Raw genomic sequence first — 23,544 nt, 5'->3', positions numbered from 1 at the left:
CATGAAGTAATAAGTGCTATCGACAGGGGATGTCAAATTGATTCCATATTTTTAGATTTCCAGAAGGCTTTTGACACCGTTCCTCACAAGCATCTTCTAACCAAACTGTGTGCCTACGGAATATCACCTCAGTAGTGGGACTGGATTCGTGATTTCCTGTCAGGAAGGTCAAGGTTCGTAGCAATATCCGGTGTTGCCCAAGGAAGTGCTATAGGCCCTCTATTGTTCCTGATCTATATTAACGACATAGGAGACAATCTGAGTAGCCGTCTTAGATTGTTTGCAGATGATGCTGTCATTTACCATCTTGTAAAGTCATCAGATGATCAAAGCGACTTGTAAAATGATTTAGATAAGATACCTGTATGGTGCAAAAAGTGGCAATTGACACTGAATAAAGAAAAGTGTGAACTTATTCACATGAGTACTAAAAGAAATCAGCTAAATTTCAATTACGCGATAAGTCACACAAATCTGAAGGCCGTAAATTCAGCTAAGTGCTTAGGGATTACAATTACAAATAACCTAAATTGGAACGATCACATAGATAATGTGGGTAGAGCAAACCAAAGACTGCGGTTCATTGGCAGAACACTTAGAAGGTGCAACAGGTCTACCAAAGAGAATGTTTACACCACACTTGTCTGCCCTATTCTGGAGTATTGCTGTGTGATGTGGGATCCGCATCGGGTGGGATTGATGGATGACTTCGAAAAATTACGAAGAAGGGCAGCTCGTTTTGTATTAAGGCGTTTTTCATTGCGACGGGATCTTCTCATGAAATTTCAAACACCAGTTTTCTTCTCCGATTGCAAAAACATTCTGTTGCCACCCACCTACATAGGTAGAAATTATCATCACGATAAAATAAGGGCAATCAGGGCTCGCACAGAAAAATTTAAGTGCTCGTTTTTTCCACGTGGCGTTCGAGAGTGGAATGGTAGAGAGACAGCTTGAAGGTGGATCATTGAACCCTCTGCAAGGCACTTTATTGTGAATAACAGAGTGATTACGCAGATATAGATGTTAAACCAACAACAGAAATTTTTATCCCTGCACAAAGCCACAAGGATCACACATGCTGATTTGTAAAACTACAAGTAATATATCATGTTTTTTCTCAACAATTAGCTCAAGCAAACTCTAGTGTTTGCAGGAGCAAGTAAAATCCTGCAAGTCAATGAAAGACAAGAGTTTGCTTTAATTATGGGCTTGTGATCACAAGAAAGCATTTCTTCACAATTCATTAACCACAAAGTGGAAGCAATGGTCCATGTTCTGATCACAGTAGCATTTCGGGATATTATCCAAATGGTGCAACTTATTTGTCATTGAATCAATGGGTGGTTTCTAAAAATAAAGACTGGAGAATAATGTATAAGGATGCTGTTTTTTATTAATCAAGGAATAAACATCAAAAGAATCAGGATAGTTGAAACGAAGTTGCATTCCAACCTGGATTTCCTATTGCTCAAAATTTAAAACCAGTTTCCTATCTTCATCACTGTCTTGTGACAACTATGACATACTTATGTCGAGTCTTCCATAAACAGGAGATCCAGTTTGTTTGTTCACATGTTCTCAAAAAGTGTAACCATTGGTCATTTGAGGATGACTTATTGTTGTTAAAAGATTAAATGCAAAATCTTGACATGTATTAAAATTGTGGGGAAACACATTTGTTAAAAAACTGCAATGGAAATTAAGTTAACAAAACAGTTGTTTCCTCTTGCCTTTCATGAAGATACATGAAATGAAAGAACTATCTCAAAATCTTTGTCCAGCTGCTTATAGGTGGTCTGGACTAAAAGAAAATATCATGAATAATTTATGCATTGTCGAGATATTTTTATAACAAGAGATTTGTGCTCTCATTTTGAGAATTAACAATGACTTATCAATTAAAGAAATTATTGTCCATATCTTCTTAATGAATATTAAGAACAACACTCTAACCTAAACAAAACTGTCATGAAATTTGCGCCACTTTCACTTTTCAGGGTGGTTGTACATTAAGAATTCTTAGCTGACAGTCATCATTCAGAATAACAATAAACTTACAACTTGTACAAACAGGTGGCAAAGAGGAACCACAGCAAGCTGAACTAGGGAAGAAGTGATTTTGTAACAAGAAGAAAGCTACATAAAATCAATTATGCTCTTCAGTTGATAGTAACAAGAGTAATATCCTAATTTTTTATATCCAAGTAATAAGAATAAAGGAAAAATCCACCTGTGACTATGAGCCAAGGATCATCTGCTTATATTTCTTGAGAATGTTCACAATTGGAATGATAGTGACTGTAGGTAACAGTACTCAAGCATGGTGGCATCTCACTTCTGGTCATGGTTTATGAGAGGAACCAAATGTGGACTGATACAGAAGCCAGATGAGGTGCACAGGATTTCTAAGAACTGAAAATGCACGTAACAGCAGTTTGGAAGTCATTCCCTTCTGCTGATTCTGTTTAATCAATCATTAAAGTTTAACACTACACCAATAGTGCAGTAAGCAAATATGATTAGAGCAATTGAAAAGATGGGAAAAAGGAAATGCACTTCATGGAACAAAGAGAGTATGAATCAAACCGATTTAGGAAAACAATGGGAGAGCTCAATAACGAGTAGATTTGAGCTCTGCTGGTGTTGACTATGCCTCTGAGATTACACCTTTCACACTTACTTGCTCAGATTGTATTGAAATAGTAGGGTTAAGGAAACAAATTACTGTACTGAATTTACAAACACTGTAGAAAGTTATGCATTGATCAGCCAGAACATTGTGACCACCAACCTATTATCGATATAAAGACATCCAGGCGATAGCAGTGTCACCTGGTGAGGAATAACTGCTAGCCAAAGAGATTTTGGGATTGCAGCCAGTCGTTGTGAACTTCATTCCACGATATTTCAACTGGACACTTGCCAGTCACCTTCATGTGAGCCACTGAAGACACGAAGACATTCTCTGCTCCGCCTTATATAGCACACTGATAGTACTGCTGGTGAGTCAGAGTCCCAGTGACAGAAGGACCACACCGCCCGGTCCCAGTGGCAGTGCCCTCACTGGTGGAACTGCAAGGATCAACTGTCTCTGACATTGTTGTTCATTTCTGTAAATTCCTGCCTTCCGAAAAAATTATCCTTCACTGATCCCAGCAGGTCTGAAATCTTAGATGGTGGGTGGAAAATCACCTTCACCTGAAAATTATTAGGGATTCTTGCTATTTTGAAGGAAATATTTCCGACAAAGGGAAGAAAAGCTAGGGACTTAGCTGGTGCATTCTTCCCTTTATCCACTTTCCATTTCATGGTTTTGGCTGAGATGCCCTGTTAATTTACTGGGTCAAGTATCCATTGTCTCTCTGAACACGTCTTTAAATGTGCAAGTTTTTTAGGTAAAATATCTGCATCTGACACTGTATGTGCACTGGGTACAAAGATTTTAAGCACACTCATGGTTTGTGATGGGTGACGGCAACTTGAAGAGATTAAGTACAAATCATTGTGAGGTGAGCTTACAGTAAACAGAATGTCTGAGAAAGCCTCACTTTTCCATTTAACCAAAAAATCCAGGAATTGGAGACAACTATCTTTCTCTAATGCCGTAGCAAATTGAATATTCTCTTGACTAGAGTTATGATGATCAACAGCTGGGGCCACAATACAAAAGTACCATGCATGTATCTCCAAGAACCAGTTGGTTTAAGAATTGCTGATTGAAGTGCTCTTTGAAAATTTTGAGGAAAGGTCACTTGAACCAGCCATTCTTAAACCAATTGTTTTTAGGAGATATGGAGATGATACTTGCATAGTGTGGCCCCATGGGCAAGATAAGTTAATGGAGTTTTTACATAATGTTAATGCCGTTCATGAGAAAACTGCCATTCATGAGAAAATTGCCATTCATGAGAAAATTCGATTTACTATGAAATTACATAAAAATGGTTGTCTCCCATTCCTGGATGTTTTGGTTGGACGGAAATGACATTCTGACAGACACCCCGGCTAACAGCAGGTCTGAAATCTTAGATGGTGGGTGGAAAATCACCTTCACCTGAAAATTATTAGGGATTCTTGCTATTTTGAAGGAAATATTTCCGACAAAGGGAAGAAAAGCTAGGGACTTAGCTGGTGCATTCTTCCCTTTATCCACTTTCCATTTCATGGTTTTGGCTGAGATGCCCTGTTAATTCATGCATGGAATTCCTATCATCGCCAAATGCCATATGACTGTGGCAAGTGGGAATGCCAGACAGCTAATCTTTGCAGTTCCACCAGTTAGGGTGCTGCCACTGGGACTGGGCAGAGTGGTCCTTCTGTCACGGACTCTGAAGCATGCGCGGCAAGACTATCAGCAAGCTAGACGAGGCTGAGGGGAGAAAGTCTTCGTCAGTCTTTGATGGCTCACCTGCAGATGACTGGCAGGTTTCCTGATGAAATATCATGGGATGAAGTTTACGAGGACCCGCTGCAATACTGAAATCTCTTTGAACATTTAGTCCGCCAGGAAAATTTTAAATTTCACAACTGCTAGCCAGACTCACACATGGTGCATGTAGTATCAGAGGGTGTGCTGTCCATTTGTAGAATGTGGAAGTGCGCGATCTAAGTTTGACCTAGGGCAGGGTGTGATGGCTGGGGAGGAGTATTTTGGAAACCACACAACTTGTCAGGTGTTTGAGGTGTGCTGTGGTGAGTGTCTTCAACATGTGGTGAAACCAAGATTTTAACCATGTCCAGACATAATGGGGTTGAGCGGCCCACCCCTCATTACAGATGTCCGACCTCGTAGGCTGGGCAGTCTGGTAAAACAAGACAGGCAGTTCCGTGGCGGAACTAACATCAGACTTTAATGCTGTGCAGAGTACAAGTGTGTGTGAATACACAGTGCACCGAACACTCCAAATGATGGAGTTCTGCAGCCAGCAACCCATGCATGTTCTATTGTTAACATGACAACATTAGCAACTACAATTGGAAAGGGCATGTGACCATTGGCACTGGATGTTGGTGCAGTGGCAGAGCATTGCATGGTCTGATGAATCCCGATACATTCCCTATCACACTGATGGGAGGGCACGAATCCGTCATCTTCCGGGGGAATAGCTTCTTGACACCTGTTCTGCGGGATGGAGACAAACTGGCAGCAGCCCAATTATGCTCTCGAGAACATTCATGCGGGCATCCATGGGTCCAGTGGTGCTTGTGCAAGGCACAATGATGGTCAAGGAATATCATACACAGGTTGCAGACCATGTACACCCCTTCATGACAAACATGCCTCCCAATGGTAGTGGCATTTTTCAACATGATAATGCTCCATATCACACGGCCACGAGTGTGATGGAGTGGTTCGAGGAACATGGTGCTGATGTGCTGGCCCCCCAACTCGCCAGATCAGAACCTGATCGAATACATCTGGGATTTGATTGAATGTGGCATTAGAGCTCACTGTCTCCCCTCCCCAGAATTTACAGGAATTAGGTGATGTGTGTGCATAGATGTGGTGCTCGCTACCTCCAGCGACCTAGCAAGGCCTCATTGCTTTCATGTCATGATGCATCGGCACTGTTACTCATGCCAAAGATGGACATACTGACTATTAGGTAGGTCATCATAGTGTTGTTTTGGTTGATTAGTGTATATACCAGGTGTCCCAGGAGGAATGGTCAATATTCAGGTATGACAGGAACGATCATTCAAAGCAAAAAAGTCTGGTGAACATGGGCTCTAAAATGCATACTTTAAGAGCTATGAGCAGCTGTTCAGTGGAAAAGATGTGTTTCAAGAGTTAAGATGAACCACTGCTCATAGCTCTTAACATATGTATTTTAGATCCTGTGTTTACCACACTTTATTTGCTTTGAATGATAGTTCCTATTATATCCCCGAATAATGACCACTACCACTGGGATGCCCTGTGTGTATCTGTGTCTATACTGATGATGACGACGACGACGACGACGACGATGATGATGATGATGATGATGATGATGATGATGATGATGATGGAAACTGAAGGACGTAACAGTAACCAGTCCCTGTATAGGAGAGAAAACAGTATATTTTTAGAAACAATGTGAAAATAAGATATTCACCTCATTTACATGGGGCCTACCAAAACCAGATTATGTAAACTGATTTCCCAATACCGCTTTTTGGGTGTCATGTATACACTTCAAAATTGATTTTGGAAATTGTTTCTAGTTGCCGGTTTTCCAATTCCGCTATTGATTTTTGCTCGCATGTAAACACAGCCGTTTTTGCAATGTTAAATCTTGCTCCCAGTATATTCAGTTAATATGGACTTATTGTGCATTGAAGGAGAACCAGAAATATTGGACTGAGCACGAAGCGGTCTACCTGCAATATTTAAGTGAATGGAATAACTGAATCAGAAACTGGATCAGCTGTTTGCCAGAAGTCTTATTTAACTAAGCTTGGAAAAAAAAGGGGACAGTGAAAAAAACGGTTTCTGAAATTTGGTCTTCATGTTTTGGAAGATGCGGCACATGCAAACGTAGTGATTGCATATCTGGAGGTAAGCTACACATGTTAAATAAGTAAAATGTTTAATTATTAAATTATAACTACAAATGTATCTTAAAATTGATTTATTTAATCATTTTTGTACAAACAGTTATATTGTGAGATGGAAAAGTAGTTCTTAACTACCAGTTGCTGAGAGATGTAATCTGGAAAGAGTCCAGAAAGAGAGAAAGGAAGAAAAGATCAATTCTACCCTGTTGTGAAATGTTATTTTGACTGTCATCTTTCACTTCTTTCTTGCAAATTATACTTTTTGGCTCTGGTTATTTGGCAATTCTTTTGAGAAGTAAGATTGATGTTAAATATAGTCCTACCATTTAGTTTTACAATAAATTTCTAGTGGTGTCTGATGACAAAGATCTAGATTCTGTGTGGTAAGTATTAAGCTCTTTAGTGAGAATTGTACCTATATTTGACATGCAAATTTTTAAAGTTATGGTCATTACTGTGCTTTCAAAACAAAAAATTTGAAAACATATGCAAACTAGACATTATGTATGTTGTCATGTCTGCACCAGTAAGACAAGCAGACAAGAAGAAATAGTGAGATAAATTCACAATGAGAGGTGCAGCATTGGAACAATAAATCTGAAATGCTGAGAAAAGCAGTAGCTCCATAGCTATACAGTTGGCTCATCAATGTGAGATGCTGACAAAAATCAGTGGCACCATATTCCCTAAAGAACATTATGCTATACTGAATACTAGAATTTTGAACATACAGGCTGCTCAGCAACAGTGAATGTAAATGACTGATATGAGAACATCAGCAAATCATTTGCTGGTATGAAGGTTTATTAAAAACCATTGACCTTGTTTTCAATAACTGTAGAACTGTCTTCTTCAGGAGTACATGGATCTACCGAGGAATTTTTTCACATCATAGTTAAAAAGAATTATCAAAGTGTAAAGGATGTTCAGTAAATTTCAGAAGAAATGGCTTGTTAACATGAATCCATAGCCACTAGTTCTTAGAAGTCAATTTAAGTTGCCCAAACAGGACCATTCAGTTTGTCCCTTAGTTAACGGCATTGGAAGTGCACATCTCATATTAGCGAGGCATCTCAATTATAAAATCAAAGAGACCTTTGTTTTTGAAAATAAGTTTTCTGCCAAAAACTCCGCTCACCTAATTCATAAAATGACAGTACAATGCACACCCTGCACTAGACTGATTGACATAGTAAGTCTTTGCATGAATGTTCCCATAGATGTGACATTAAATATCCTCAAGAAAAACTTACAGCAACATAGAAAATTACCTGTAATGCAAACTGCTGAACGAACAAGTTTATTACAAGCTATTCTCAAATACAGTTATTTTGCTTTCAATGGCAAAATATGCGTACAACAGTCATACAGTTTACAATGGGTTGCCCCTTGTTGGAATCCTTGCTCACATTTTCATAGAGCCTCTTTAAAGTTTTTTTTCCGTTTCCAATTCAGAATTGCTAACTAAAACAAAATTCTATACTCACTATGTCGACAACATACTTTTTGTCTTCAATGCCAATGACCATGAACTAGATTAGTAGTTTGGCATTTTCAACATGTTTCATGATGTAAATTTCTTACACAAATGAAGTACAAAATGAAAATGCCACTTAATTTTCTTGATTTCACAATTACAACAGTAGATAATAACTGCAACTTAAATATTTTCTGGAAGCCTAAATATTTGGATATTATTACTTCAGCTGATTCTGCCCCCCCCCCCCCCCCCTCCACCCACACACACACACGTCTTTCATTCAGCTACTGACTGTGCTGTATCAATGCCCCCTTCCTTGATTAATTTACAGAATGAAATTGCCGTTACAAAATCTATTAGCATCAACAACAGATACTAAAATTTAGCTGACGGCATTGTCAACAAGAGAACCACTAACAAATTTTCCATGTTACATAGAAATACACAAGACACCAACAAAGTGGAAAATAGTAAATGACTTTCCAGTTCTTTCCTAGGAAACGTATCCTATAGGATAAAATACTTATTAGCGAATAAATACAAATGTAACGTAACCTCCTCCACTGACAACAGCTTACAGAAAAACCTTGCTTCTTTCCTCTGAAATTTGTCATTGCCAATATCTGATTTTATGTGTAAGTAAATTTTGTTTATTATATTTTTATCCAGTGGTTTTATAAATCCTTTACCTCTTGATTCTTTTTAACTATGATGTAAAAAAATTTCCTAAGTAGATCCATGTACTTCTGAAGGAGACAATTTTATAATTATTGAAACCATGGTCAAGGGTTATTAAATTAACCTTTATACCTGCAACTGGTTGGCTGATTTTCGTCAACCATACTGAATAACTGACTAAAAGTTACTGTGTTACATCCCCTCTCTTGTGTTCCTTATGAATGGCATTTACTGGGAGTGGGTGGGAGGAACAACTAGGGTACTGAATTTATGAAAAAGTTCGTGTGCACATAACCACTTAAAGTTTTGTTGAGACTGAGACCAAAAAACTTCACAAAGCTTAAACATCCATCTGATGTTCACTGAGAATTAATTTCATCAATGAAAGCATAAACCACTGTGTATCTTATGTCTTAATTTTAAGAATGACTCGTTTTGCAGTGGGGTGTGGGCTGTTAGGCAATTTGACAGATTTAAACTGCTTGCTGGACTGGAACTTGAACCTTGCCTTTGGAAAGAAAGATTGGAATTTAACATCTTGTTGATGAGGTCAATAGAGATGGACCACAAGTTCATAGCAGAGAAGAAAACTGTGTGTGCCCTTTCAAAGGAACTATTCAGGTATTTACCTTGTCACACAGCGCGATGCGCACCATCCTTTACGGACGTATCTTGAGATAACCAGCGTTTTCTACACACTGTCTGTAGATGCCACCTGCTGTGTTATATTTTAACGACTTTGTCAATTTAGGTGGTCACACCAGTACTCAGTGCATCAAACTGGATTGCCTTCATGCGTTTTTTGCTTATTTAGCATTCTGATTTTATTTTCGTAAGTCAGATACTCAAAGTTCCTCCTGTTTTTAGGTATGGGCATTCCAGAAAACTGAAGGAAATGAATGAATCCGAAATACTTTTAAAGGTTACTGAAACGATTACTCAGGTGTTCCTACTGAGAACACTGTGTAAATTCATGTTTTTAGGGTTCTGAGGATGCTTGCAGTGACAATAACATCAATAGCCCTCTAAAGAAGCATAAAGTGGCAATGTTGTCAAGTGATTCTGCCAATACCAATAAAGGAGACTCAATTCTTGTGAAAGATTAATTTCATCACATGTTAACCCTTTTGAGATGTCGCTCTAGTCTCACTCTGGCACTAGCTACGACAGTGCATTCGTGATACTCGGGCACCATACTGAATGTGTTATACAATTCAGGGAAATCATGGGGAACCTAACCTGGAAGGTCGGATGAGGATTTGCACCATCGTCCCCCCAAATACAAGTCCAGTGTGCTAACCACTGCACCATGTCACTTCGTTTTGCCTTTTGAGGGTAATGCTCTTCCAGCTGAGTTACCCAAGCATAATTCACGACTTGCAACTTCATACAATCACTTCAGTCAGTAGCTATTCCCACCTTCCAAGCTTCAGAGACATTTGTGATCTGTCCGTGTGGTGTACGGACAAATTCAGTTTTCTAGTGCTCAAATAGCAGCTTGTGGTTTCATTTTCTGACATTACTTAGTAGTATCACCTTCAGCAAAATCAAAAAGACCCATCTAGTTTTAGAAGTGTAGCTTTATCCCGCAATGCCATAACAGTATAGTTTAAAAATTATAGAGCTGCTAATCAGTACTTGCATTTTGCTGTTTGCCTATGTGATGTGCAGTAGTGTTCAGTGAGCTAGTGCCAATGTGTCAGCTCCCACTTCTCATTTTGTGACACTGGTTAGTATTAGCAACATCTTAAGGACATCACATCTACATCTACGTCAACATCAATACTCTGCAAATCATACCCAAGCATCCGGAAGAGTGTTCCTTGAACCGCTTTCACAATAATTCTCTACTACTCCTATCTTGGACAGCATGCAGAAAAAACGAACACCTGTATCATTACGTGTGGGCTCTTATTTCCTTTTTTTTATTATGATGATCATTTCTCCCTATGTACATCAGTGCCAACAAAATATTTTCGCATTCAGAGAAGAAAGCTGGTGATTGAAATTTCATGAGAAGATTCCACCGCAACAAAAAAGGCATCGGTTTTAATGATGTACATCCCAAAATCCTGTATCATGTCAGTGACAACCCCTTCCTTGTTTCTCAATAATACAAAACATGCTCTTCTTCTTTGAACTTGCTCAATGTACTCTGTCAGTCCTATTTGGTAAGGATCCCACACCACGTAAAAGTACTCTCCAAGAGGATGGACAAGCATAATGTACATAGCCTCTTTAGTAGATCTGTTGCATCTTCTAAGTGTTATGCTAATAAACCACAGTCTTTGGTTCGCCTTCCCCACAACATTTTCTATGTATTCTTTCAAATGTAAGCTGTTCATAATCACAATTCTTAGGTACTTAGTTGAATTTACAGCCTTTACATTTAACTGATTAATCGTGTAACTGAGGACTAGCGGATTCCTTTTAGCACTCATGTGGATGGCCTCACCTTTTCATTATTTCGGACAAATTGGCAATTTTACTTTTGCACCATACAGGTATGTTTTCCAAATCTTTTTGCAATTTGTTTTGATCTTCTGATGACTTTACTAGGCGGTAAATGGCAGCATCATCTGCACATTCTACGACGGCTGCTCTCCTAAATCATTTATATCTCTAAGTAACAGTAGAGGGCCTATAACACTATCCTGGGGAACATCAGAAATCACTTCTGTTTTACTCAATGATTTTTCATCAATTACTACGAACTGTGACCTCTCTGACAGGAAATCACGAATCCAGTCACGTAACAATCGATACTCCATAACAACGCAATTTCAATACACGCCACTTGTGAGGTACAACGTCAAAAGCCTCCTAAAAATCCAGAAACACAGGATCAATTTGAAATCCCTTGACAATAGCACTCACCACTTTGTATGAGTAAGGAGCTAGTTGTGTTTCATAAGAACGATGTTTTTTAAATGTGTGTCGACTGTGTGTTAATAGAATGTTCTCTTTGAGGTAATTCATAACATTTGAACACAATATATGTTACAAAATCCTGCTGCATATTAATGTTAGTGATATGGCCCTGTAATATAATAATTACTCCTCCAGCCTTTCTTGAATATTGGTGTGACCTGTGCAACTTGTCAGTCTTTGGGTACAGATCTTTCATCAAGTGAGGAGTTGTATATGATTGTTAAGAATGGAGCTATAGCCTCAGCATACTCTCAAAGGAACCTAATTGGTACACGGTCCAGACCAGAAGCCTTCCTTTTATTAAATGATTTAAGTTGCTTCACAACTCCAAGGATACCTACTTCTAAGTTACTCATGCTGGCAGCTGTTCTTAATTCGAATTCTGCAATATTTACTTCATCTTTGGTGAAGCAATTTCCAAAGGCTGTGTTTAGTAACTCTGCTTTAGCAGCACTGTCATAGATAGTATTTCCTTTGTTAGTGTGCAAAGAAGGCATTGATTGTGTCTTGCCACTAGCATACTTTAGATATGACCAGAATGCCTTTGGATTGTCTGCCAGGTTTTTAGACAGCATCTCCCATGGAAGTCGGCGCTAAATGATGAACTTCTGTAAAAGACTGCCAATCTTGGGGAATTTGCATTCATTTAAATTTGGCATGCTTTTTTGTTGTTTCTGCAACAGTGTTCTGACCCGTTTTATGTACCAAGGGGGATCTGCTCCATCATTTGGTAATTTATTTGGTATAAATCTCTCAACTGCTTCAAGCCACATCTGGTCTATACTTACTGGCACATTGTTAATTTGGAAGGAGTCGAGGTTGTCTCTCAGGAAGGCATCAAGTGAATTTTTATCTGCTTTTCTGAATAGGTATATTTTTTCTTTCTTTTTGAAGGATCTGGGAATTACAATATTCAGTCTCTCTATGACAATCCTTTATCAATGCACAATTTTGGATGATGTTTTATGCGAATGTCCAGATTTTATCATGTATTTTCACCAACATACTGAGGGTAAATTAAAGTCACCACCAACTACAATTGTATGAGTCGGGTACTTGTTTGAAATTAAACTCAAGTTTTCATTGAACCTTTCAGCAACTGTATCATCTGAATTGGGAGTTCAGTGAAAGGATCAAATTATTATTTTATTCCGGTTGCCAAGAATGACCTCTACCCATACTAACTCACAGGAACTATCTTCTTCAATTTCGCTACAAGATAAACTACTTCTAACAGCAACAAACATGCCACTGCCAACTGTGTTTAGCCTAACCTTTCTGAACACTGTTATGGCTTTTGCAAAAATTTCGGCTGAACGTATCTCCAGCTTTCAGTGCCTATAACTATTTGAGCATCAGAGCTTTCTATTAGCACTTGGAACTCTGGTATTTTTCCAGCACAGCTACAACAGTTTACAACTGTTATACCGATGGCTCCTAGATCTACATTCTTCTTGTGTTCCACATGCACATTTAGTCACTGAAGCCCTTTTTTGTGTTTCCCTGAGACCTCTAACCTAAAAGACCGCCCAGTCCACGCCACACAGCCCCTGCTGCTTGTGTAGCCGCCTCCTGCATGTAGTAGATTCCTGTCCTATTTAGCAGAACTCAAATCAAACTATCCTATGGTGCAAGTCGAGGAATCTTGCAGCCTAAATGGTCACAGAACTGACTGAGCCTCTGATTCAGACCCTTCACTCAGCTCTGTACTAGAGATCCACAATCTGTCCTGTCGATTATGATGCAAATGGTGAGCTCTGCTTTTATCTCACAAGCAAGACTGGCAGCCTTTACCATTACTGGCAACCACTCAAAACCAGAGAGAATCTCATCCACTCTGAAGCGGCACACAACACTGGTATCAACGAGAGCCACCATCTGCAGTTGGCTGCAACCTGTGCTCTTCACAGCTCTCTGGAAGGGCCCGTTCCACATCTGGAAATGACTATGCACACAAGAGTGCACATTGGCCTTCTTCCCCTCCTTGGCAGTCAGGCCCCTAAGTGGTCCCATAACATGATTATAAATGGAGCTCCTAACTAATAATCCCACCCTCTGTGATTGTCTGGGTCTTGCAGGCTGAGAGGTTTCCTCTGAAACAGGCCAAGCAGCTGAATCTGGCTGAGGGTCAGTATCGGCTGCAGACAGCATCTGGAACCTGTTTGTCAGACTAACTGGGGCTGCCTTACATTCGGCTCCCTGTGAAGTCTTTTGCCATCTACCATGCCCCGAGGTGACCTCATACTCAACCATAGGTGAAGGACGAACTTCAGTGCGAGCAGTAACTGGGCTGGCCACTGGTATGGACAGATCGGCGGACTCCAGCTAGTTTTTATTTTTCTTGTTTGGAAGTAGGAAATAGATAAGAACAGTACTTGTCGTGTGAGGTCAGAAGCTGGATTGGCCTCTGTCTGTAAACAGCGAGAAGCTGTGTTGGACAAGGTCAAGAGGCTTCAGGCTGTTGCTCTAAGCAGCAGCAGCAGCAACAGCGATGAAGGATTTAACATTTCTGATACAGTCTGAATCCTCCGGCAACTCCTATGTCACTTTGTCTCCAGATACGCAACATCTGACTGATTTATCCTTGCTCCAGGGTCAGTGGCAGACAGTGGTGGGTTCATATCTGGAGGCTGAAAGTAGGAACTGAACAGTTGGCTCTCCCCTTATGCCTTAGTAACAGGTTTAAGTTGCTGTGCTGTGTAGATATTTCTAGGTAAGTCTGGACAACCTGAGAAGGTGAATTTGTTGGTCACTGGAGCTCCAGCATTATTCGGGTAATGGAGCCCCCTAGGGAAATAGCAATCAAGCTAGTGTGCACTTGGTATGCTTGTCAGATCTCATCCAAGGTCTGGAGGAGGCTCTGCTGGCAACTGAATGGCACTTTCCACTTGGGTTCTAAGGTCATGCTCGGTTCCTTTCGCTAGCTGGTTGCATTGGTCAAGACAGCTAGCTTCGGCCATGAGTTAGAAGCAATGAAGGTCTGTTGGTTTTGACCTTTGAGGAAAGTCTAACAGAGAGGCTCATACAATGAGTGTCAATCTCTAATGCAAATTTCTAAACGTCTGCTATCAGATGGAGCACTGAGAATTTTAGGGGGCATCCCTCAATAGTTCAGGTGTGCAATTGATAACAGAAGTGACTACTTGGGCAACAAACAATGTATGGCATGCAGATAGGTGTTTTTTTAGGTTGGAGGAACCCATCCTTAAGGTCAATGATTAACTGTTTACTGAAAAAGAAGAGAGAGCAGAAGTATTAGATTCAGAGGAGGGCTTCCACTCTTGCAGATCAAAATGTTAATGATATTAGTAAACTGCAGAAACATTTGGTAAGGTTCCAGAATTAGAATGGGTTATTAAAGGCTATGCTCACACAGTATGGTTGAATCCTGAAGTGAATAACACTGAAATTCTAAATGGAATATATACAGCAAGGATAGGGTAGGATAATTTATAGCCTGAAGGAATTCAATAATTTCGGGCGAGGTTATAACAGAATCTAAATGTGGAACAAGAGACTGGAAAAAAGCACAGGCCGTTTCTATTTTCAAGAATGGTCACGAAAAAGATATTTTGATTGTGCCTACATCCCACAATGTCAGCATTGTTATTTACAGACTTGGCAATGTTAATTTAACGAGTAGCCAGATGCCCTTCCTACACCCCCCCCCTCCCTCCCTCCAGAATGTGTATACCGCAACTGTCTGCATGTAGTGTCATTCATGTGAAAGAGAGCAAAAGTTTTCACAGTTTTTGTGGATCACATAACTGAGTTTTATCTTTATGTATTGATATTTCTGGAAAATTAATATCTCCTATAAAAACCAATGTGGAAATGAGAGATCTTGCAAAACACTGTTAGCTTTATTTGTCTATGAAATCCAGAGCACTGTAGACAAAGGCCCTCAGGTTAACACTGAGCTCCTTGACTTCTAAAAGGCATTCAATGCTGTTCTGCTCTGTCACTTAACCAACAAAATATGAGCTTACTGAGTATCTGTCCACATTCGTGACTGGATGCAAGGCTTTACAGGATAAAGAACTCAAAATGTTATTCTTAATGGAATGAAATCTATGAATAAAAGTAATTTTTGGGAGTGTTTAGGCCAATGCTGTTCACAATATACCACGTGTAGAAGTACGAAACCGGAATTTGATTGCAATAATTACATGTCTATTGTTTGAAACTGATAAACAATATTTTATTCAAAAATAATTTTCACTGCTATTTATACATCTCTCCCACCTCTCTGGGCAGGCTGTTAATGCCAAGCCAAAAAAACAGTTCTTCTTTTGGAGCGAGCCAAACAGCAAGCCATTTTCGTACACTTCCATACGAATTGAAGCGTTGTTCAGTAACAGCGTGTCCCAGTGATCCAATTAGATGATAATCTGACGGAACAAAGTCTGGAGAATAAGCTGCGTCATGTAGTATTTCCCAACTGAATGCCTTAAATCGTTTCCCTGACCCTTTTTGCTGGGTGTCATGGAGCCTTATCATGGGGCAATATGACTGTGTTGCCCTTTTCCATATTCCGTTTGTTTTTCATGTAATGCTTGATTTAAATCAATCATTTGCTGTTATCGGCGATCAATGTTAATGGCTTCATCAGGTTTTAGTAGCTCATAATGTATGACACCCTTCTAATCCCACAGAGCGTTGCCTTCTTTCCAAAGCGATTTGGTTTTGCAGTGGATGTCGATGGTTTTCCTGGATTCACCCATGATTTACAATGCACAGGATTCTCAAAATATATCCATTTTCATCACCTGTCACAATCAGATGGAGAAACGACTTTTTTTTGCATCTAGCGAGCAGCATTTCACAAATGGTCTTGTGATTTGTTTGTTGTCTTTTACTCAATTTATGTGGAACCAATTTTCCCACTTTTGCACCTTTCCCATGGCTTTCAACTGAAGAGAAACAGCTTTCTGCATCACATTCGATTGTACTGCGAGTTCCTGCTGAGTTTGAGTACAATTTTCATCCAATAAAGCTCACAATTCGTTGTCTTTGAAACTTTTCAGTGGTTTCCTGAGCTTGTCGTTTCTCATGTCAGAATCACCACTTTTGAAGTTTTTGAACCACTTGAAACACTGTTTTCCCAAGGGCATTTTTGCCAAAAGCTTCGACAAGCATTTGATGCGATTCTGTAGCAGTTTTCTTCAAATGATAACAGAAAACCAATTCTATCAGCAAATCATAGTTCACAGGCACAAAACTCGGCATGTTTACCGATTCATAACAGATATTGATGAATGGAACTTAGGTTACTGTGTGCTGACACTCATTGCCAGCCATTACAGGAAGCAGATGGTGCTGCAGACATGGTCTCATGGGTCCTACACTGATTGCTAGCACCATCTCTAGGGAAATTCCGGTTTTATACTTCTACACCTGGTATATTGTGAACACATACACTTGTTCTTCCCATGCACCATTCTTGGGTAATACAGGGAATGGTATACATCATAAGGTGTCTTCTGGAGTACAGATGAAGATGTTATCCTACACATTTTGCAGGACAGGCACACCTGGAAGAAGGATATTTTGGAGAAATGGCTTAGCCACAACCTAGACAATTGTTTCCAGAATGAATCTTTGACTCTGCAGCTGAGTACGCACTGTTACAGAACTTTGTGGCAAATTAGAACTGTGCCAGACTGGGACTCGAATATGAAAAGCTTGCCTTTGGTGAACATTCTTACAGACTACCCTATCCAGGCCCAACTAACAGTCCGACAAGGTAAGGAGAACTTCTGTGATGTTTGGAAACTAGGAGAGGTACTGGCAGAAATGAAGCTGTGGAGGGGGGAGGGGGGGGGGGGAGGGGGAGGAGGAGGAGGGAGAAATGGAGGTTGTGAGTTGAACCTGAGTAGCTGAAGCATAAGGCCACAACTAGGGACAGGAAACTTTTGCATAAATGATAACGCAAAAAATTACAGGAAATAGATAGTGATATAAAATGAAATTGGAAGGGTTCAAGCAAATGTTTCTGTGTAAAAATGTAGTAAATCTGAGGGCAGCAGGGTAAATATTACTAGTAACTAATTGTAATTCTGAAATTTGATTTTGATCTCCTCCTCATGTCTGACTGTCATCTATAATCTTAGACTGACATTTCATTTCCCATGTAAAGAACAGGATAGCTTTACTTCAATGACTCCATTCAAGTAACAGCTTTAGTTGCTGAAATGTCATTACCAACACTACTGCACAACAAACTACATAAAAAATGATGCATTTTTTGAGAAAGCTTTAATTCTGGGCATTAATTAAACTGCAAATGTTCACAGTACCAAACTATAAAAATGAAAACCACAAAATTTGGCAGATAAGTAGTTTGTCAAACACATATCTTGTGTCCTATGCTGTGACAGGTTGATGGAAGCAAAGAGAACAAGTCCAGTGTTTATTTCCATGTTTGCGAAGTTAAAGTGCCTATTTGGGAGTTTTCACATAGATATTTGTGCACTATGAAAAACATGCAGTTTAACTGGCACACAACATTAATGATTTCTCAAAAATGCATTACTTTTGGTATGTTTGTTGGGCAAAATTTTTGAGAAATGAGACATTGCCAGATAAAATTATCATATGCATATTCCAAGTTACGGGGGCTGAAGATTGTGTTATTACTGGGGAGAAAGGAATTTTTCTGATGAAATAACCAAGCTTTTGAGAAATACGGAGGCATAAGCACTTCAAGTAGACGAAAGAAACACTGGTACGCACTGGACTACACTTTCAAAGTAGGCTATAAACTCTTACGGCCACAGATCCATGTAAGTTTGTATTCAGAGTCATAGGTTCTCATTGCAACAACAGGATGATGTTGGTTAAGTCCATTAATTCTGATACAGCAAAGGACCTGTTCTGTAATGGCAGGATTCAGTAGTATAAATACTCTGAGGGGATACAAGTCCCTTCATAATTTAATGATGATGCTGGTGTTGTGTTTGGTTTGGTAGGTGCTCAACTGTGCAGTCATCAGTGCTCATACAAAGTCCTAATGTAGACACAGTCCAATTTTTTTCACAATCCAATTTAGCCACAGTCATGAATGATGATAACACAAACACCCAGTCCCTGGGCAGGGATTATCCCCAAGCCGGTCGCTTATCGAACATCATTTAATGAAAAAGCAGCTTTCCACACCAGATGGAAATGTGTACATTGTCACATGTCTGGTGTTTTTCTGGTGACAGCTTGTCTTGAGTGCTCAAATATAGACTCTGTGCAGCTGTTTTATGTTGACTGATTGGTGACATAATGTCTCAGATGAGACCTCTCAAGTTTTGATAACACTTTCTTTTGGAAAACTTCCAAGTTTATGGTTGTAGGTTTTTTTAATGGGTTAGATTTAAAGGCTTTAACATAAATAATTTGTTTTTTTTTTCAATAATGTATATAAATGTGACCTGTTTGCTGGTGAATACAATGTAATTGATATCTATATTTTCATGTTCAACATAATGCTGAAAAACAATGTAGAAAGGCAAAAATAAGGAAATACTAAAATTGGCAAAAATAACACCAAAATATGAAGAAAGTAACATCAAAAATGGCAGAAAACACACAAGAAATGGGCATAAAATAAATACTTTCCAATCCTTAAGCAGAGCCCATGAAAGTCATAATTTCAGGATTGAGTCCTCGACCTCCGTGCAATTTTAATCTATCAAAAAGTTGCTACATAGCTTTAAGTTGCACCAGCTGGACCACTGAAAAATTCAGTTTTCATTCATGCTTATGATACCTCTACTCAAAAGTTGCTTTGCTTTTGCATTCCAACTAACTTTTCATACAATACTGACATCAATATGTAACAGAAATTTCTGTGACTGCTTGTTATTCAGCACATTATCCAAATTCTTGGCTACTAAATTAGTTACACCAATCTCAGTAGCATCTTTGTGCTAACATTACATCTCTGTCATTCACTGTGTTCCATTCATTCTATTGTGGCAGGGTTTCTACCGCCAAGGAGAAAAGAGTCATAAGAAACTAAATTTGTAGGCTGCAATTTCCAGCACACTTACTCCCGAATATTATTTGTGGCTAATAATAACAATCAGTTATTGTTTCCTTTTCTAAGGTATGGAGGGAAATCCTGCATTTTGGTGCAGAGGTATTAAACAGCTGCCGTTAGACATAAAACAAGAAATCATGTATTTCTGTTACATATTTTATTAGTCACTTTAACAAGTCATCCAATTTTCTAGTCAGTAACTTAAAACTCCTGTTCAACTGCATAGTAAGTAACAATGTACTTTGTAAACTATAGTTGAATTCTTTTATCTTGGCGGCTCGCGCATGCCCGCCCAGACACGGGAGAGTGCTGCGTTGCCAGTTGCACACGACGCACGCGCCAAGAGAAGCAGCGCCATAGTATAACTAGTTTGCAAGCTTACGTTTAGGGGGGAGCGCGCAGTTCATGAAGTAAAGCCACCACGGCAGCATTAACCCTTTCGCTGTTACAAAGACGTGCTCCCTGCATTCCGCGCTGTGCGCGATTTTGTCACTGCACTGCTCGCCTGTGCAGACACGTGGTGTTCCCACTGCTTTGACACACTTATCATTCGATTCCACAAAAACTATTTGGCCCAAAAATTAGATTTTTACATGTCTTCTTGACTGATACCTTCACCGCATAAATGACCTAATTTTGTTTCGATGTTCAACGCAGTTATTATGCAGCATTAAATGTAGTAAACAATTGCACGAAAGTTTGAAGAGTTTGCAGAGGTAGAAGTCCATAGCGTATATTTCCGTATGGTCGATTTTAGTTGCCACAATGCTGAGAATGAAATGTGGACAAGATACCTAAATTTCATATAAAATTTACTGTATAACAATATCTCATGTAAGTACCACATAGGTGTCGTACGTAATATTGAGAAATATTCCATCTTTCGCGACTGTAACAAAAGTTTTATTTACACTGAGCACGTTTGGCTTTATTTTAAAGCACTTCAATTAATCAAAAGGAAGTAGACAAAATACATTAAACAAAACTGTGGACTTACAAAAACATTAGGACTTGAATATACCGTCTATCAATGAAGTGCTCTGAACTATGTCAAATATAATTTTTGTGTGTGGCACACACAAACATCATTTATTTGCTAAAACACTGATCTGCCAACACAAACGTTGAATGTTGTGTTACCGCAGCACAAAACTACGGAAGGTGACTTGGCAATGGAGGAGACAAAATACTGTCCACTGAAGATGCTTCAAAAGAGAGAAACGCGTCTGGTCTAAATAAGTCGCTTATTACAGTTGCAGAAGAGGAATATATTTCGGTACCATAGGTGAAACTGCGACTGTGGAACAAAAACAAGAAAGAGAACATGAGTACCATTGTGTATGTGCCATACGTTTCATTGATTGAAGTGCTTTAAAATAAAGCCAAACGCGTCCGGTGTAAATAAAACTTTTATTACAGTCGCAAAAAACGGAATATTTCTCAATATTACATACGACACGTATGTGGTACTTAAATTAAATGAGATATTGTTATACAGTAAATTTTATATGAAATTTAGGTATCTTGTCCACATTTCATTCTCAAGATTGTGGCAACTAAAATCGACCATACGGAAAGTATACGCTATGGACTTCTACCTCTGCAAACTCTTCAAAATTTCGTGCAGTGGTTTACTACATTTAATGCTGTATAATAACTGCGTTGAACATCGAAACAAAATTAAGTCATTTATGGGGGAAAGGCATCAGTCAAGAAGACGTGTAAAAATCAAATTTTTGGGCCAAATAGTTTTTGTGAAATCGAATGATAAGTGTGTCAAAGCGGTGGGAACACCATGTGTCTGCACAGGCGAGCAGTGCAGTGATGACAAACTTGCACACAGCGCGGAATGCGGGGAGCACGTGTCTGCAACAGCGAAAGGGTTAATGAAGAGACAAAGCACTAGAAATTTCAAAAAATTGCATTCAAACGAATAATTCATGAAGTAAGGCACTTCGATATTGTTTTTAAATAATTAAAATATTAAGTTCCGCACAAGGTTTGAACTCATAACCTTTCACATAGAAGTCCAACACCTTAACCATTATGCTAACGCAGATCGTCTGCCTACAGAGCACAGTGAGGAGTCTAACACGGTACGCAAAGTACTGTCAAACACTTTTGGTACGACTATGAATTACTCACACTTCGTCGAAGTACAATAGGAAATAAACAATTACCGCTCTTCTTTAGTGCGAAAAAGCGGTTCGTGAGATTGATACAAACACCTTTCCTTCCTATCGCCTGAATTAGGAGTCTTATTGCTTGTTTGGTTTAATTAATTAATAGAATATGAAGCAATTGGTATAAAGAACGCTTTTTCCAAACTTTCTATAAAAGAAAGTCTGCTATCAAGACATTGCTTTTGTTCTATTACTTTATTTATGACTGAACGTTTCTAATACTGAAGACACTCGTCCATGCTATGCACTGCAGTCGAGATCTGGCAGCGTCGTTCTCTGTTCATTGGCTGACTGTGTTTTGCGACGTCAGATGCGCAGAACGAACCTAAATTCGGCCGCCAACATAAATGACGCGCACTTAAGTCTATTCTTACAGCATGCAGATAGTTGTTATTCTTTGACAGATGCAGTGTCCTTATGTAGTAAGCAGTGATAGATTAACACTCTGCAAAGCTGAGAAAGTAGCAGTTAAAAAAAAATTAAAGACATTTCTCTTCTAATTTTATACTGGAAATACTAGCCACTGCAAGTGTAAAACCGTATGACATTTTACTGGTGATTGTTACTGCAGTCTAGAGAAACAGATTCCAACAGCATCTTGACATATTTTACAACTAGATCTACAGAACACAAATAATTGAATGATTTTTTTGTTAGTACTTGAAAGCTAAAATGCAGGCTGAATAACTCACAATGAAAGAGCACTAATTTTCGTGTGTTTCTAAGGTACATGCCTTCAGCATCAGAAATATCTAAACTTAAAAGATCTTTATTGCATGGAAGCATTGACAAATGTTCACCCATGCAAAAGACTTCGAACAATGTCATTACTGTATGAAGGTAAAACATATCCATATAGAAGTCAAATTAACTCTTCCAAGAAACAAAAACTTTTGTGTTAAGGTATTTTTGATAATGAAGGCACATATCTCTGACACATACATGGATTACTGCTTTTGCATTGTATTCTTCTCAAAGACAAACCTACCCTTTAGGAGAGTGCATCATTTCTAGATCTTTGGTCATGTACTGTCCCTCAATTTGTTTTAGTAAATCAATTGCATGCAACCCATTTCCCCCCCCCCCTCCCCCCCCCCATGTAAAACCGCTACATAGTCAAAGCATATTTTTGTCACGAAGCAGTGGACATGTTCCTAAAATACAGTTTCCCCTCATTTGAATAACTTTATACCAAAATTACACAACTAGGTACAGTGTGTGTGTGTGTGTGTGTGTGTGTGTGTGTGTGTGTGTGTGTGCGCACGCGCAAAATAGAAAATGTGTGTACATACCTGCCTCCAGGACTTCTGTCAGACCTCCTTTCAGATCAGGCTCTAATTCATTCCATTCCTCTTCTACTTTTTGAGGCAGTTTTGCAGTAGAGTCTTCAATAGCTTGTAGCTTTTTTTCTTCACTTTCTAGCTGAGCTTGAAGTTCTTCCAATCCCAACTGAAATGTTATGTACCATACATAAATCACATTTATTTTAACATTTAATAGAAATACCAATTACACAAAGTCTTTGTAACACCAGTTTTCTTTGTCATACACTGCACTGTATAAAAATCCAGGGAGTCAAAAGAAAGGTAATGTTCTACACAATGTCTAAAGCTTATTTACTCATACAAATACACAACTACTTCTTTCAGTTTCTGATCCACTTGTAACACACTGAGCGAGTGAGGAAAGGCGAGAAA

General features: G+C 39.1%; 1 protein-coding gene across 1 annotated transcript in view; it reads right to left on the bottom strand.

Moving 5' to 3' along the window:
- Positions 1-23,544, bottom strand: part of LOC124624589 (condensin complex subunit 1) — a 213,413-nt gene that overhangs the window by 122,405 nt on the left and 67,464 nt on the right. Inside the window, exon 9 of the mRNA XM_047149116.1 lies at positions 23,140-23,296. Within this exon, the coding sequence (XP_047005072.1) occupies positions 23,140-23,296 (157 nt within the window). The remainder of the gene's footprint in view (positions 1-23,139; positions 23,297-23,544) is intronic.

The sequence above is a fragment of the Schistocerca americana genome, chromosome 1 (genome assembly GCF_021461395.2).
Source record: "Schistocerca americana isolate TAMUIC-IGC-003095 chromosome 1, iqSchAmer2.1, whole genome shotgun sequence".
In the NCBI taxonomy this organism is placed as follows: Eukaryota; Metazoa; Arthropoda; class Insecta; order Orthoptera; family Acrididae; genus Schistocerca; species Schistocerca americana.
The sequence above is the reverse complement of the archived record's forward strand: the minus strand, read 5'-3'. Positions and strand labels throughout refer to the sequence as shown.